Source organism: Dreissena polymorpha, chromosome 1 (genome assembly GCF_020536995.1).
Source record: "Dreissena polymorpha isolate Duluth1 chromosome 1, UMN_Dpol_1.0, whole genome shotgun sequence".
Classification (NCBI taxonomy): Eukaryota; Metazoa; Mollusca; class Bivalvia; order Myida; family Dreissenidae; genus Dreissena; species Dreissena polymorpha.
Window position 1 is genome coordinate 14,531,571 of NC_068355.1, and position 18,142 is coordinate 14,549,712.

At 34.5% G+C, this 18,142-nt stretch overlaps 1 protein-coding gene across 1 annotated transcript; it reads right to left on the reverse strand.

Annotated features, from left to right (window-relative positions):
• Window positions 1-12,815: 12,815 nt before the first annotated feature.
• LOC127871900 (uncharacterized) lies at window positions 12,816-17,678 on the reverse strand. Its single transcript, XM_052415183.1, has 6 exons — window positions 17,579-17,678; window positions 16,958-17,020; window positions 16,632-16,706; window positions 16,330-16,410; window positions 15,836-15,966; window positions 12,816-15,630 (listed from the first exon to the last, which is right to left on the reverse strand). Exon 6 carries the CDS (start codon window positions 14,480-14,482, stop codon window positions 13,256-13,258), a length of 1,227 nt encoding a protein of 408 aa, XP_052271143.1. The 5' UTR covers window positions 14,483-15,630; window positions 15,836-15,966; window positions 16,330-16,410; window positions 16,632-16,706; window positions 16,958-17,020; window positions 17,579-17,678; the 3' UTR covers window positions 12,816-13,255.
• Window positions 17,679-18,142: the final 464 nt, after the last annotated feature.

An 18,142-nucleotide genomic window follows, 5' to 3' on the forward strand; every position in this document is an offset into this window, starting at 1 on the left:
AAAGTGGAAGCTAACTCTTTATTTATCTCCCCCAATAGACTGGCCATGTGTCGAATATTCATTCTTCGCGTGTCTATTTAATATTCTAACGTCAGTTTGTATTAGTCAATACCCAAAATAAGAAACAAAACAGATCGAACTTATTAATAAACTGGATATGCCATGGCCATTGTTACTTATAATTTATACACTATTGTGATAATACGCGTTTAACACATTGGATAAGCCCAAATATAATAATTTGTAATGATTAAAATTTAATTGGCACTAATTCGCTTAAAATACTTAGTTCGTTTCGTTATTTACACATTTTCAGAGGATATCATAAATATCCGTACAACCTAAGGTAACGAGCTGAGCGTGTCCGGTTATTACTTAAAATTTACATTTAAATGAAAAACAACAACAAATCAACATCCAATAACATAATGCACACTTCGAGTTGAAAGGTATCACATGAATGCAGAAAAACATAGTGATGTTACAGATATACTTTTTAAGACAAAACAATTGTATTCAAAATCGTAACAAAATAAACAACTCATTGAAAAGCTTCGTTTAAAACAAAATTATATATATCAATCAAATCAAGCTTGTTTTCTTTCCCAGACACACTTCGAGCTATCCGAATGAGAGTGTCCGTTACCTTTGACCTAATGACACACATACAATAGGGGCCATCTACTGTACTGTCCAAGGCTTATGTGCAGTTATTGATCGGAAACGATTTTCAAACTTATTGTGATAAAGACCTTTACCTTTGACCTAGTGATCCAAATTTCAATACATGGTAAATCTTGTTAAAGGGATCTTTTCACGCTTTGGTAAATTGACAAAATTGAAAAAAGTTGTTTCAGATTCGCAAATTTTCGTTTTAGTTATGATATTTGTGAGGAAACAGTAATACTGAACATTTACCATGGTCTAATATAGCCATAATATGCATCTTTTGACGATTTTAAAACCTAAAAATTATAAAGCGTTGCAACGCGAAACGATTGAATAATTTGGAGAGTTCTGTTTTTGTCGTTAAATTTTGTGAAACTACGAAGATTGCTTATATAAGGTATAAAATACGTCAAGTATGTGTACTCGGCGGAAAAGCTCAGTAGGCTAAGGCGTTTTTACTTCAGGACTCTGGCAGGACTCCAGGGGTCACTGGTTCGAAACCTGGACCGGGCAATGTTCTTTTCCTTTTTTAAATTTTATTTTTGATTTTTTACTGGAGCTGTAACGATCCAATGTTTACATTTATCGATATAAAGCATATAATGAACAAGTTAAAAAATGCCAAAATCTGTGAAAAGGCCCCTTTAATAAACAAATGAGATACGTTTCTATTAAGACAGTGTATATCAAGTTTCAGTACTACTCAAATCAAATTTTAAATTGCAGTGCAATTGTTTGTACCAGTACATGTACTTTTGTCAGTCTAAGGTCATTTTTAGGTACCGACATCAACATGAATTTAAGTTTTTTTATCGATTTAAACTACGATTGTCAATCCTTTCTTGGTGGTTCCTTACGACCATGCATATTACACTTTCTCTAAATTAAATAATCTCTCTAGCCGAATACATAGAGAATACTAGGTCGGTGCCGAATAAAGCAAAGTTGATTTTGCGAGGCTTAGAAAATCTGAACCACGAGCCTTGGCACTTTGCTTCATTCGGCACCGACCTAGTATTCGATTTATCCCATCAATTTTCTTAGTCGTAAATTATTTCTTTCAAAATAGAATAGGAAAATCGAACTACATGTACACGGAAAATCCCAAAGTTATTTTAAGCAAACATTGTTGTATTATTTTAATCGTGCCGAGCCTAATACATTACACAAAGATCAGTAACTAACCTGTTTTTCTGTTTATCATACCTCTATGTCCCCGATTTTTAAGAAATAATGAAAAAAAACTAAACAACTGCAGCTTTAGCGTGAAAGAACATGCATTGTGTCGTATGACGTGTTAATAATGACGTCACGAGTACGCGCACTTAATATTTGTAAATAATGTTGTTGTTTTTTGCTTTTTGAGTTGCATTATGTGTTTAAAATATATTACATCTTGGTATCAAATTGTTTGTTTTGTTGATTCTGATTCGATTTTACTAAAAATGATTACTTTATAGTTGATTCCGAGTAATATGACCATTCTCCGCCGCGCGTGACAGCTATATTTCAGCACTGCCGAAATAGATGAAAATTTATTCCACAGTGGTTTATTTCGACAATGCACGTCTGATGATGGGATAAATATTGTTTTCGCAGAAAATAATGATAGAAAAACGTCACTGTTTGTTGTTGTCGTGGAATTTATTGAGTGATTAATGTATACGATATACTCTAGAGAGCGCATATTCAGGAATTGAAGATCGTCGCGGGAATTTCTAGAACTAACAGCAATTTACAGCTATTCGAGAACATCTTACGAACCAATTTTCCTTCCCACATGCTACCTTATTAGCTGAAATTAATATATTTGTGTTACAGAGATCTCATAAAGATAATGTTTCATCTATATAATACAATATTAATATAACAATTTCTTATTACTAATATAATACATTTTCGGATGCCAGTGTTTTTGTAAATATGTTAACCCAATATGAAAATTCAAATCTCATATTAAAGTGTTGAATTACAATTGAGTTCATATCAGGTTCACAATCGGCTTCAGTGTTTTCGTAATTAAACTATCAACTAAGATGATTATAAACCCATTTATGCCTTGTGGACTCTCCCATCCTTCTAAATTGGATCAATTTATTTCCTTTAAGCAAACAGCGCAGACCCTGATGAGACGCCGCATCTTACGGCGTCTCATCTGGGTCTACGCTGTTTTGCCAAGGCCTTTTTTCTAGACGCTCGGCATAAATGGCTTAATTTGTATAGCATGCGTTTAACCCGCGTCTGTTGCGGTAAATCACGCCGGGTATGCGGATACTTTGATAACAGATGGCACGTCGATACCAGATAACAACAAAAGCCAGGCGCGAGAGTTGAGTTCTTCAGCTTTTTTGCATTTATGTTCTGTTCATTTGGTTTTCAGACACGTAACATTGTTTTGTCGATTAATGGTATAGTACTTCGTATTGGCAGTGGCGTAGCCAGACCCAAATTTAAGCCGAGGCAGTATCTAAGTTCAGTGTAGGGGGGTCCTAGAACGTCTCTACTGCGTTTTAAAGGCCATTTAAACCAAATGTTATACCTTAATTATCGGAATCGTGGACGCTACATATGACCGTTTAGTATCAATAAAGTTATGAAATAAATCTGCAACAAGTTTATTGTCAATTTTTTATTATGTTACCATAAACGATGTTTGAAGTGACAATGATGCAACAACCTTAAATACAGAAAAAAAAAATGATACTATTTGTTTGTGAATATTATTGTGCCTAAAATTCATAAAATTTCCTCAATTTCTTATATGGATTTTATTCTCAGCGTATCTACGACGCTGATTGGCGGAGCAAGAAAGTCGTGAAAAAAAACAGTGGATTATAAAAACAGAGATAAAATGTCATCGATAATCGTCATGAATTCGATAATCAGTACGTATTTCAACAGAATAACAATACTTGGGAATAAATCAAGAACGTGCCAACTAATCGAGAAAAAAAATCAGTAAGTCCATTAATGCTTCAACATGTTAAATTTTAGTTGAATAACGTATTTGAGGACATTCAAATGTTTTTAGAGTCGGATGCCAAATTTTCATGGACACTTCTTTTACCGATCATCTCAAAGACAATGGCACTTCGATTCCAGATACCTCGACACTTTTTACCAGGTATAGCACACTCTATTTATGGAATCAGTAATGCAGAATTCGCTGTGGAAAAGTGCTATAGTAAGCAGGCAATAAATAAAAATGTATGTACTGACGTAAATTAAAAACAAATTACCGAAACATGTTCTTATCCCTTTGGAATATGATAATAAAAGGGATAGGGAGGTGTAAAGCTCAATATAGAGGGAGTTTTTAATCTCTTTTGAATTCTGAGGCTACGCATTAGTATCGTCTTCATGATGCGATTCTAATGAGCACCAATGACAAAGGATTTTATGAGGTGTATTGGCCGCTTTAAGACCCGTTGCTCCCTTTATCTAGAGCCCTGCTATAAGTTCAATTGAACACAGTCGTGTTGATTCACATGATCCGTTGTATTTTCAATTCTCTAAAACGCAGTTTACCACTTTAAAACAAGTTTATTATTTAGACAATTATTTTCGGTCGTCACTTGAAATATATTACTTCAGAAATAAGCATTTGAATGTTATTTAAAATTTGTACTTAGAAAATTAATTAAATAAATTAATAATAATAAGAATTTTGAAAACGAACAAAGCCATTGCTTATTTTACATGTGTACATGTATGTAATTGACATGACGCCGCCTGTCAATCAAATCCTTATCTAAGAATTGATCTACCAATCAGCGATCGAATAATCGGGCGCGCGAGTTAGCAACGAACTGTCCGCCATTTCCTAGACAAGCTATGTCTAGGTTCACATTTATTTCAACGAGTTTCTTTTGTTTTCCTATTTAAAAAACGTAGATTAAAATGGTAAAACGGTGTCAATAGGGATTATGTAACTCGGAAAATCGATATCCTGACAGATTAGTTGGTGGCATTGAATTTATATCGTTTCCAAAGCCGAAAAGAGATCTTGAGAAGTGTAAGAGATAGATGAATGCAAGCGGTTGTCCCCACGAACAACTGAACGTCAACACTGTCAAAGACACTTACAATATCTTATTATCGAATATACTAGCAGATTTAAATAGTTTATGTAATCGATCTTATCATGACATAATAGTTCATGTTTTTAATAGTTTTTTCAGTTACTAGGTGATTAATAGAAGCAAGTTTCATCTGCATTACGTTAAAGTAACATTACTATTCAAAATCAACGACAATTTCGTACAATTGTTCGTAAAATAAACTTAACCAATTAAAAATCAGTTTTCCTTATGGCAATTGCCGAAATTTCAACGTCAGATGTGGTCTGATAAAATAGATGTTTGTAGATAAAAAATGCTCGTTTTAGTTAATGTTTGCATATCTATTCATACGACACATGAACACTTAAACGGTGTTCGTGTGTCGTATGAATAAATATATTCGCGGGAATTAATTGTGGCCACAAATAAATAAAAACGAGCATTTTGTATCTTCAAAAATCTATGTAATCGTATCACATCTAGCGTTGAAATGTTGGCTATTGCTATAAGGAACACTGATTGTTAAGGTGTTAACTTTATTTTACGAGATACTTAAAGAATTTGCGTTGATTTTGAGCGTTATAGAGACTTTAAAAGAAGTAAAACCCAGCATGAAACCTAATTCATGCTGTTTTATTACTCTGATATTAATGCACTTTATTGTCATTATACATGTTATTTGAAGGTGACACGAGATATCTTATCTTAATAACGGTATCTATAGATGTGCAGACATGTGGTGTCACCAATGAACGCTTTTATTCCACACTTGAAGATCGAATGCCTAGTTCTCATTTTTTCCAACGAGTTTCGTTTATTTTGTTTAAAAAAACGGAAATGAAATATCGCAAAACGGTGTAAATAGGGATTATGTAACTCTGACATTCGGTATCCAGAAAGATTTCCAACGCGGAAATACGGTCTTGACAAGAGCGAATGGAAGCTTTTAATGTGTAGAATTACCGAGATCCCCCTTATAGAACATAAATTTATTTCAAAAACTGGACATGCCATATAAGCAATAACTAAGCATTATTAAGTATGAATTATATCACGTGTGCATGTAAAATAATAGAGAATATTGGTACCCACTTTGCGTTACTTAACGAAATCCCCGTTATTAATCGAGTTTTTGTGTGTGTCAGAAACAATTGAAAACCATTTAATTTTACAATTTTAATTAAAGCGTATCAATAATGCCAATGTATAACAGTTATTATTACTGATATAACCAATAAATGCGGTTACTTGGGGGAAGTCGGTACCTGCGCGTGCATGACCAAACTGATTGTGTTGTGCACTTTCAATTATAGTGATTGATAAATGTCAAATAAGCAATGTTTTAATATTATTAATATCACTTTTATACGTAATAACCTGTGGGATTTAGGTACCCACTCGGCGTCAGAAAGCGCGTGAAACTTCACCGAAATCCTAGTTATAAAGCGATATTTCGTGTCAAATACACGAGGGAAAATGTTTCGTTAATATTTTCGTAAATAACATGGGTAAATACCGGTGTATAAGTGTTAATTTATTGCTAATAACACCATTACACGTAATAACAGGTTCGTTTTCGGTAAGCGCGCAAGCGTTTGAGAGCGTGTTTAATGTACCGAAAGAAAACGTTTTAAATAGCTGATGTTCTCTATAAGCGTATATTTTTGCATTTGCATAATAACTAAATGACACGACCCCCTTTTACAAGTGTTATATGGTGTGAAAAAGTCCATAAAATCATCCGGAATATTGCGTAAATCTATATGCAATCTATAGGCAAAGAAGCCATTTTGGTGTTAGCATGTCTAGGTTTGCTGCCCACTGAGCCACGTGATTAAGTGGGCGGAGCGATCATCGTCCAGGCGTCATGTCAATTACGTCATGCACAGATTCCCAATGTGTCGGGCTTGACAATGCATAATGATTCGTATTTCAAAATGTTTGGTAAGAATAGCCATAATATATAAATTCAGTTCAGGTAGAAGATAAAACTCGATAATCAGAGTGCCCAATTTGTTGAAAGTCTCTGTTATCCGAAGTGTCCTATATCGGGAATCAAAGTATCCGCAACTTAATGAATACCACCTATTAAAACATGCTCCATCTTCGTTTATATTTTCTTGAATACTATCAAAATTTCAGTATTTGAAGCACAGTGTTTACTCTACATGCTGGAATATCAAACAATTTCTTGCAATATTTCTAAGTAGTTTTAGTTTGTTGAAATGTTTACTGTTCATCCAGTTTATGCTGTTTTCCGACCGAATTTTCTATTTTTGGGGGAAAAATCTACCAATCTTCCGTGATGCTTTTCTTTGCAATAGAAAACGATACATCATTTAAAAACTCGACCATGTGCCTTGTCTAAAAAACTAATCTTTATGATATAACTTTTTAAAAACCTGATTAACTAACCTCTCGCGCGTGGCTCTCGTTGTTATCTGGTATCGAAGTGCCATCTGTTATCAAAGTATCCGCAAACCCAGCGTGCGGTAAATATTCAGCGGTAAATACTAGAACAACGATACAAACAATGACATGATCTGGTGATTACATTATTTGCACGGCATCCTTAAAGGCCTGAATAAGTAAAACGAGTGCGTCTTAACCATGTACAGATTGTAGTGGGATTGTGTTCATGTAAATTAACATGTATAATTGTGACTTGTTCTGAGAAAACTTGGCACAGGCTAATCAGGGACGACACTTGAGGCCTAAATTGGATTTTCGCTAAGAGGAGACTTCATTTAAACGAAAAATGTCATAAATGCGGAAAGTGTCGCCCCTGATTAGCCTGTGCGAACTGCACAGGCTAATATGGGACGACACTTTACGCACATGCATAATGCCGGTTTTTCAGACCAAGGCTCAAGTGTTGTCGGAATAATTGTGACCGAGGTATAATATTGTTTAGCATTGAACGCGTATAAGGCCATTCGTTGACTCTATCTAAGCTCGTTCCATTGGCAATATTTAGTATAATTGTGACCTTATTCAAACAAAACTGAGCTTTACAATAGGGAAGCATTATTTTACAACAGTAATTTATATTTACTTGAATACAGCATAGGTGAAGTATTCGATGTGCGCGTCATTTGTTGGTATTCATGTTTTTATTTTCAGTATGCATATGTACATGGCATCGATATCGTTTTAGACGCACGTCTGATTTGTGATTGATTCCGGGATAAGAGCAATGATATGCTTCAAACGGTTCGCATTTACTGTCTCATTACGGCAGTCCTTTTTTTTATAGTTTTATATTTATAATTGGCGTTCTGTTATTTAGTGGTATATACAAACAAGAATTTCACATCTAAAAGACTTTATGTAGTTTCGTTTGAAATGATACTATGGGCATTTTTCACTGTTGAATTGAGCTGAAAAGAATTAACAGGTCAAAACAGTTAGTTAAAATGTGGTCACTGACCAAGTATCTGCAACATCTTGCTACCAGTTGTTTATAAAAATATATATAATACCCCCGTTACACCAATATATATAATACCCCCGTTACACCAATATATATAATACCCCCGTTACACCAACTCCGTTCGAAGTACCTTCTGAAAAATGTGATTAAACGGGCTCGAACAGTGTGAGAACGGAGTTATCGTAGTAGCAACGTGTTACGAACTGTCTTCGAACTTTGTGGACGGCCTGGAACGGGTTTGAACGGTAGAGGTGTTTCAGAACTTTGAGCCTTCTCAAAATTTTCTTCCGATCATCCCGTTCTACAATAAAACGTAGTAACAACGTACTGGAAACAGAATGGACGTACTAAGAACGGATAGGTCGTACTAGGGTCGGGTTAGGAACGTGCCAAAACGTAGTGCGATTGGACCGAAATTACCTGTACGATGCCATACCGATCGAGTCCGTTTCTAGTCCGTCCTATCCGTTCTCAGACAGACCGACCCCGTCCGCGATACGTCTCAAGTACGATCTTGTTTCGTGTAAATAAATAGAAACTAAAAGATAAGTTCTTACACGGTTTGCAACACGTTCTATAATTTTTCAGTAAGTTCTTAGTACGTTGTACTCGTTTTAAGGAGTTCGCAGTAGGTTCCAAGTACGTTGTACTCTTTCAATGCAGTTGTTGCAACATTCAAACCGTAAATACAATACGTTAAGACAATGTGCATACAAATAGAGGTCGTTGTCTCAAAATTCATCATTTGTGATATTAAGTTGAAACATGGACAATCTTGGAGCTGTTATTTTTTTTATATTTTGACTTCGTGCAATTTATGTTAGAAGCAGAGCAGCAATATAATGTTTTGTTGGGCCGAGAAAGAAGGCGGAGACGACACAGAACTTGTTGGGTGAGAAATTGGTACGTCTGGTCGGCTCAAAGCGTGGAACATAAATGAGAACTGGCAGGAACGTAGTCGGTTTTATAATCGCCGTGCAGAACGTAGCTGCAACTACGTCCTAAACTTATAAGAACGTAATAGGACGGAGTGAGAGCTGCCTTTGAACGAGAAACCACTGCACAACGAATAAAGCAGAACTGCGTACGAACGCGATCGAACTGGCTGAGAATGGGCTCGGTCTTACTTGAAACGGTATACCAACGGGGACAATGGAAAAATTGACCCGATTTTAACTGGATAAAGACGGAGTGGCAACGGGATAGGACGGGATAGGAACGAGCTGCACGTAGCGCGAACTGTGTATGAACGTCATTCAATCATCTGGCATATTTTTTCTGACCAAAACATCACGTTTAAGCAAGTTCACATCCCGTTCTGCGTTTTCTTCAGAACGTGGTCGAACTGTCTAAGAACGTGCTTGGTGTATGGGCTCCTTTATATTCGATATTTACACGACTCACCGAGTCGTCTAAGACGAAATGATCCGTAAAACAAAATAGTGCCTCTGTGTCGTATGAACGAATCTGCACTAAAACTAAATTAGATTCAGATTGTACATCGAATCATTTATGTCGTCAGTTGTCAACACGACAGTACGGTTGATCTTCAAATGCATTATTTTTCTCTCTCCGGGATATTGTTTTAGTACGTTGATGCTGCATTAACGAAGATAAATGTATATGAAGTGAAAACACCACAAATAAACAACGGTTGCGATAGACACCTATAAACTGTTAGATGCCCATAATATTACTTTGAGGCTATTTTATAACTAGTATATTGATACAGAAAGTTTTAACTGTATGTAATACGCATTTTTATAAGGTCAGTCGTGTAACATGTGTACATGATACCAACATTAACGAAAACTGATGTGTAACCTTGAAAGTATATCGCAATCTGTTTAATGATAAAAATGTTGTATGTGTACACGACGCGTAAGACTTGTACAAAAAATGTCACTTGAACAAAATACTTTCCTAACATTAAAGAGATATTATGGGCATCTAACATTATATAGGTGTCTATCGCAACCGTTGTTTATTTTTGGTGTTTTCACTTCATGTACACTTACATTTGTTAATGCAGCATCTACATAGTAAAACAATATCCCGGAAAGAGAAAAATAATGCATTTGAATATCAATCGTACTTTCGTTTGACAACTGATCACGCATGTACAATGTGAACCTAAATTTCGTTTTAGTACAGATTCGTTTATACGACACAAAGACACCATTTTATTTTACGGCTCATAGGACTGGTTGGGTCACGTAAAATATATTTTAATAAACAACTGGTAGCAAGATGAGTTGCAAATAATTGGTCAGTAACCACATTTTAATTTACTCTTTTGAACTGTTAATTCTTTTCAGCTCGATTCAACTGTGAAAAATGCCCATAATATCACTTTAAAGTAGATGAATCTATGACAATATTTTAACAATGGTCATTAATAAATTTTGTTGAATGTTATTATTAACACGTACGTTTTCAATTGAGTGTTTTTAGTTCTAAAATAGAGAATGTTCTTCAAAATGTGTTAATATGTACATATGAATCTAAGTATATTTTATAACAATTTATGTTATTGATTTAATTATAAGTCAGTAGATGTGCTTGAACTTGCTTTGGAAGTACCATGTGTGTCTTATATCATAATCTTTTCTTAATTCGTGTAAACCGTGTTAAAAATCAGAGTTGAATGCATTAAAAATGTCACAAGTTTTCACTTAATGTTAATATTTGTAATTAAGGTAATGGATCACGTTCGTGTATGATATTATCGGTCTGGTGTTGTGTTTAGTACAACTGATTTATTGTCTTCGGCGCGAAAACTGGTTTTATATATTCCGTATAGGAACACCATGTCTACTCCTAGATAAAATTTGAATTGCCTATAGCAATACCAGTTTTTGTCAAAATATTGATGAACAGAATTTCGCCGTTATTTCAATGTATGCAATATACAACATTCAGTAAACCTAAGCCTCGCAACATAAACTTCTCTGTATTCAACGCTAACCTAGTATTCTCTATGACTACACAGCAGATGCTCATGCAAATTAATGCATTAGTAATAAATTAAGTATCTCTGTATCACTTATAGTCCGAGAGCCCACGGGTGTTTATTGCAAGTTTTGAGGCCAAGATTTTTTTTTGTATATTCGAAAAGGGTATTTTATATCCTTCCAGAAAACCCATTTCTTAAGTGTCACAGCCGTATATATCTATGATTTTTTTGGTAAAATCACTCAAAATCGAAAGTTTTTCTGCTGATTTCTGTAATAATTAAATAAATACACATTTTCAGTCATGCGAATTAACCCAGGGTTTCCGTTTTGGGGTTTTAAAATAGGTATCAGAGACCTTTTCGATAATTCAGTGAAAAAAATATAATTGTCAAGGTATTTATTTTTTTTAAAGTTAAAAACCACAAAAATTCTCTTTTTTTTTAGCCGAATTTTCCCATTTTTCAATGTTTAATTCTGCAAATTCTTTTTACAAAGTTAACAATTTCCAACATATTTGTCTAATTAGTGTTTTAAAAACACACATATGGCCTCCTTGTTTCATTCCAACAACGACTTTTTTTGATCAGCATCTATTAGTGATTTTGGGGGGAAATGAATAAAATCACTCACAAAACTGCTGATTTCTGGAATAATTTGATTTAATTAGATTTAAAAGACATGTGATCATTATAACAATCAAATATTGTTCGCATATATACAATTGCACTCTAAACAAACCATGCAATAATCGCAGAGTGATTTTAGGTTAAAACCACTATTTTTTTTACAGTTTATGTAGGTTAAAAACCACTAAATTTTAACTAGTTTAGCTGTTTTAGTCCATTTTTCAGGTTTTAGTTCATCGAATTTTTACTCTACTGAAATAATTTTCAACATATTAGTCTAAATACTGTATTAAAAACACACAAAGGTTCTCCTGATTTAATTCAAACATGAACATTTGTTAATGAAGACTTTTAGTGAGATTTCAGGAACAATAAACGAAATCAAACACAAAACTGCAAATTTTTGGAATAATTTGATATAGTTAGATTTAAAAGACATGTGATCACGATAATAATAAGCACTCTTCGTCTTTGTACATATGCGTATAACATAGCTCAAAACAAAACATTCCAATGAGTACAGTGTACTTGTAGGTTAAAAACCACTAAATTTTTAATATATTCTTTCTTTTTGAGTCATTTCACCTGATTTATTTCAGCGGTTTTCATACCCACTGCAAATTTCGAAATTTATCTGCTGACATTTTAAATGATCTAACATTGCTTAAATATGCCCTTTAACATATTCAGTATTTTCAGTTAAACATAATCTAATGTATTGATATTAGTGTTTATAGGTTGAAAAAGGACCACTTGGTCCTTTTAACGACTTTCTTGATTTATTACAATACTTTGTTACGGAACGCAAAAATCTGTACTATATGTTATACATTTACAGTATCATTATAAACAAAACATTTACTAACATTTTATGTCACACAACTGTTACATGTAACAACATTTGGCATGAAAATCAAACAATTATTTAATTTCATCTAGACATTAACCATACTTTATGTACATAATAAATTATTATATTTCATACATGTACTGTTTTTCATGTTCACACATCTACTAGAATTTATCACGAACAATTCTTATCAACATGAAACAATAGTTTAACTACGTATACTTTATTTATTTTTTATTTTTTTTAACAACATTTGTCAGGAAAATCAAACAATTATTTAATTTCATCTAGACATTAAACATACTTTGTATACATGATAAATTATCCTATTTTATACATGTACTGTTTTTATGTATACACACATCTACTAGCATTTATCACGCACAATTCTTATCAACATAAAACAATAGTTTAACTACGTATACTTTCAATAAATATATTTTTTAACTAAAATGTATTTACAAAGTAAATAATGACGAACATTATAATTGTCATCCGGCCTTGTTATGTACTAAGTATGTGTACATCATAAATCTTTCACATGACTAAAAGCAACCATTTCCATATTCATCTATGTGTAAGTAAAGTCATCCAGTTGTGCTAGTACATTTAAGCAAATGCCAAAACATGATTATTCATGCTAATATTTCATTGTTGTATTAATCAGTATTTGAACAATCTTCGTCATCACCATCGATATCATCAATCTCCAACTCAACTTCATCAGTGTCATCTGGCTCATCAACGCTCTCCGAAAGCACACGTTCAATGTCTGTAGGTAATTGTGGTCCAGAAAACCACTTCAACTTAAAGTATCCATCATCTTCCAACCATCCATTTTCTGTTGGATCCAATTCCAAAGGGACTGCCTTGTGAGCATGCCGCCAAATATACGACACCAAATTTGTCCGTAGTAGCTTTTGGTGTTTAACAGGTTTTGAAGGAGGTAGAAGAGTGGCATCTGCACCTTTAATTTTTCCGAGTGGTTGTGCTTCATCAGTTGGTGCAAACTTTGTTCGGAAGATGGAGTATCTGACACTTTCAACATCACATAATCCTGGCTTCCCATACATCGCACAAACAAATGACTCAATAGTACTCTCTGTTTCTGGTGTAACTTCCTGACTTTCTCCAAGGGCAGCAAATTCTTTCTGGAATAATGTAGACTTCTCGACAAGAGAGAATGGCCTAACCTTTCCCTTGCAGACACATGCTGCAGTGTAATCGCAGCCTGTAAAAGCATGCACTGCAGGTAAGGCATCACAAATACTTTGCCCAAGGACGGATCCGAGCTTGTTGACTTCTATATATCTCCTGTTGTTACTGCTACTGAGTCTAACATCCATCCATACATTCAATGAATACTTTCCTGCATAGTTCAAAAGGATAACCAAAACATCGGTGTCACTACAGCGTATGACTACATTTTGTGAGTCTTCGGTATGTTGCGCAATGTGATGAAGGTGCCAGATAATACGCGTGTCTGCTTCTTCGTGTTTACAGGCCAAATCGCCTATTTCAATGCGACTAACTGTTTCCTGGTCTGACGTGAACCTGTAACATTTGTCTTCAAGCCCAAAATAGAGACAACGGTCATTCAAAAATGGTGCATATTCATTTCTCGCCCACTCTTCTGACAGGAAAACCAAAAAAGAGGTCTTGAATGACTCTGATCGCAATGCTTTATGAAATTCCTTTGGTCTTCTCTGATCTCGACCAGACACAATGAATCCACCAACAACTGCGCTACGCGATGTCCTTTCAATGTCTTTAATGGATGGATGTCTGTACGTATCACACACAAAGTCCACACGGGAAGATAAGCCGGACAATCGAGAAATTATCACCTTTGCTATCTCGGCAAATGTACTCGGAAAAGCGGTCATTGTCTAAATCAAGAACATGCCGTCAATGATAGTTGCGTCAATTCTTTGGGGTGGTTCATTTGTTATTCTGTCTTCTAGAATCTTCATTAATTTCGATTTATCTGTTTTCATTACACTCCCATCAACATGTGCTAGGGAAAGTGGCACTGGCGTTAGTGGAAACGAGAAGATTTTCTTCAGATCTATTTCAATTGTTGTGGCCAAGTATAGCAATCGACCAAACAGATCTCTTGAACAAGTCAGTTGCCTTATGGTGTTATCCTTTCTTGTAACAGCCATTTTAATAACACAATCTGCGAAATTCTTAACCTTCCTTCTTGGAATAGGCTTTTCAAATCGTGAGGAGTCGAGAAAGCATCCACTTGCAAATTGTTCCATCCAGGCACTTCCCTGTTTCTCCATCGTCAATAAATCATCTGCAATATCTTTGGAAACAATCTTGCCAGTGGAGATGCAAATAAGTTCATCATTTCTGTAATCACTGCTAAATGGATTCATTCTGGTCTCGATTTCCTACAACTATGATGGTATCTAACCTGCCTTGCAATAAAGTCAACACTCCCAACTTTTGCCATCATCTCCTGGTCATGTAGAAATAACGTTGCCTTGACGATTACTTAATTTCCCAATCTTCAGTTTTCCAGCATAGTGTTGTAGAATTTTCTGCCCAAAGAAATACGCGTTTGTGTTATCACTTTGACAAGCAAGTTCTGCTAAGAACGTTCTGTATAGTTCATAAAGTGATGTCAGTATTTCGGGGTTTTCCTGCATTATGATATGCGAGTCAATGTGTTCTTTAATTTTGTTGAAGGCATGGTCCTTGTTTTTTTGCGGTTGCATAGACTCAGGTGAGTTGATAGCACATTCTGTTTTGACTATTTTCCTCTTTCTGTCAGATTTATTGATATACTGTTTCCTACAACTATGATGGTATCTAACCTGCCTTGCAATAAAGTCAACACTCCCAACTTTTGCCATCATCTCCTGGTCATGTAGAACTTGTGCTGCCTGCTTGATATTCTCCTCAGCTTCGTGATTGTCACAGCATCCGAGCAGTTCAGGGAGCTGACCTCTTCGTTGTATTTGCGCACGTCCACAGAAGATGCAGGTTTGTGGAAATTTTCCTCCAGGACCCGTCACCGGATGATCTACAAGAGACCTAAGTAACAAGCTTGATGTACTTGACGATTTATGCAACTGAAATGATTCAGAAATGGCAGTGAAATTTTTATAACAAGTAGTATGATATCCATCAACACAAGAGAAACTGTCCGGTAAACACGAACAGACTGCTGAATACTTTGATAAATTCCAGTTAGGTTTTGATTTTCTTATGTGAAATGCTTTTCTAACTCGTGTCCATGATTCCGTGTCAAACAATTTGATCTCTTCAGACACAATGAGAGGACCTGCATGTAGCACACACTGCGGTTCGGTACTGCTAGTCTGGTTGCTGTTATTGTTATTCAATGCCATCTTTACACCTGAAAAAGTTTTGCAAATGGTAGATTACAAATGTAATTAACTACTTGACTATTTAATTTTGTTTGTTTGTTTAGTGTGTCTGTTCGACCAAGCTTACTTGTTTACTTCTGTGTTTAATTGATTGGTTTTATTTGATTTGATCTGATCTGGATTGATTGATTGATTGATCAATTGATTGATTGATTGATTGATTGATAAACACTCTTGGTTAATCGGAAACAAGATTTTAAACAAACAAAACTGATGTAAAAACAATTTGACCGAATGACAGACTCAAACTGTTTGTTCTGCATTTTATTTCATTAATAATCGCTAATTTATTGCGACTTGAATAAAATAGAATAATCTTTAAGTTTAAATACCAGAAAGTAGAAGTTATTCAGGCAGTCTAACGAAGCACAGGTCACCCATCAACATACTGCTCACTTCTTCTCTGTTAACATCTGAAATGTATTTCCTAAGTATTCAATTGTATTATGGCTTGTAGAAATGCAAATATCATCATTCAGCAAAGTATTCTTATCAGTCAGATTGAATTACTGAACTCATTCCATTGAAACATTACTTGTGTGACAACATTATTTTCAACAGTCCTACATTCAGGAAATGTTAATTTCATATTTCCAGGCCTTTTGAGTGATTTTCAAACATGTACCATCCTTACCCCCAAAACTGGTACTCGCATGTGAGGGTTTGAGTTGTCAATGCACAACCAGTTTGACGACCTAGACAGCAAGACCTGAAATATACAATACATGTACTGTTGTTGTTATTGTTGTAGTACAATCAATTTATGGATGGATAATTAAACAATAACATATTTGAATAGTAATGAAGAAAGATAAAAACAGAGTAAATTGAAAACATTTTTAACATAGTAATAAGACTTTGAAAAAATAACTTTTATAGGGCAAAGGCAGGTAAAAGAATTTAGAAATTTGGTGGTTTTTAACCTTTTTTAATAAGAACTAGAAACTTCATTCAACCAACCTGCATAGTTTGCTTGATGCTGATAAACATTGTTACTGTTCCCTTTATATCATTCAAACATTTCTGGAAAGAAAAAATAACTCTGTAGACCAAATGCGTATTTAAATTCAGAATTATAAATGATTATCTTGGCGTACATTATAGTTTCGCTAAAAAAGGCAGTCTGTCACTGGGATTTGTTATACCGTGATGATGTGAAAGATTATTTAATGACACACAATTCCACAGACAGCCTCATAGTATGACTAACGTTCAGCATGATGCCCGTAACTTTGGGAGCACCATTTAAAGTAGAATTTATCCGAAAATGTGCATATCCGTATACTATTACACTTTCTAAAAAAAATGAAAATGACCCTTCTGTACACTTTCTCTTTTTTTTTTTTGTAAAATGCTATTCTAACCCTTTTGTTGAAGTACTTATAGTACTGTTTTACCAACGTATGCTGAGTTAACATGCACAGATGGTCAATATGAACTGGAAAAGTCATCAACATGTCATACACAGGAACTGTTCGATGTTTTAACATATTTCAAACAAACGGTTATACTACATAAAATTAAGCCTATAGTGTATGAAGTTTGAAATAGTACATTAATAGATAAAAAAACATTACTTACCTGAACTTATACTTGTAAATCTAGGCAAGTCCTTCTGTTTTTCATAATTTTATTTTGACCTCTGCAGACCGATCATGGCGTGTTTAAATCAAAGGGAAGCAACTTTTGTAAAAGTGGTTCAAACATTAAACAGGTCAGTATTGGTCTATTTACAGGATTTTAAAGAATATATATACTATGTTACCAATGTTTGGACATAGAAATGATTGCAGTTTTTTTTATATTGTAATTAGATTAATTTAATCATATCACAAAAGGCAAAATTGTGTAAATTTCATTTATCTCAACATTAAGCGTTTTTTAACCTATAAGCAAACTGTGCACACAATCTTGGCATAATGTAAGCATTTGATTCAATATTTTGTTTTGTGTGATTTTTTATACATATGTACATGAATGAACAACATTTTACCATTTATAATGATCACATGTCTAATTAATGACATTTTGGAGCAGAAACCTGCAGTTTTGCGTGTGACTTAGGTCGTCCCCCACTCCACACCCCCAATGACTTAAAAAAGACATTAAAAAAAATTATGCACTAAAATATGGAGACAATGTGTG

What these genes read in the sequence shown, in the direction of transcription:
- LOC127871900 (XM_052415183.1), bottom strand. Translation starts at nt 14,482, where the DNA reads ATGACCGCTTTTCCGAGTACATTTGCCGAGATAGCAAAGGTGATAATT.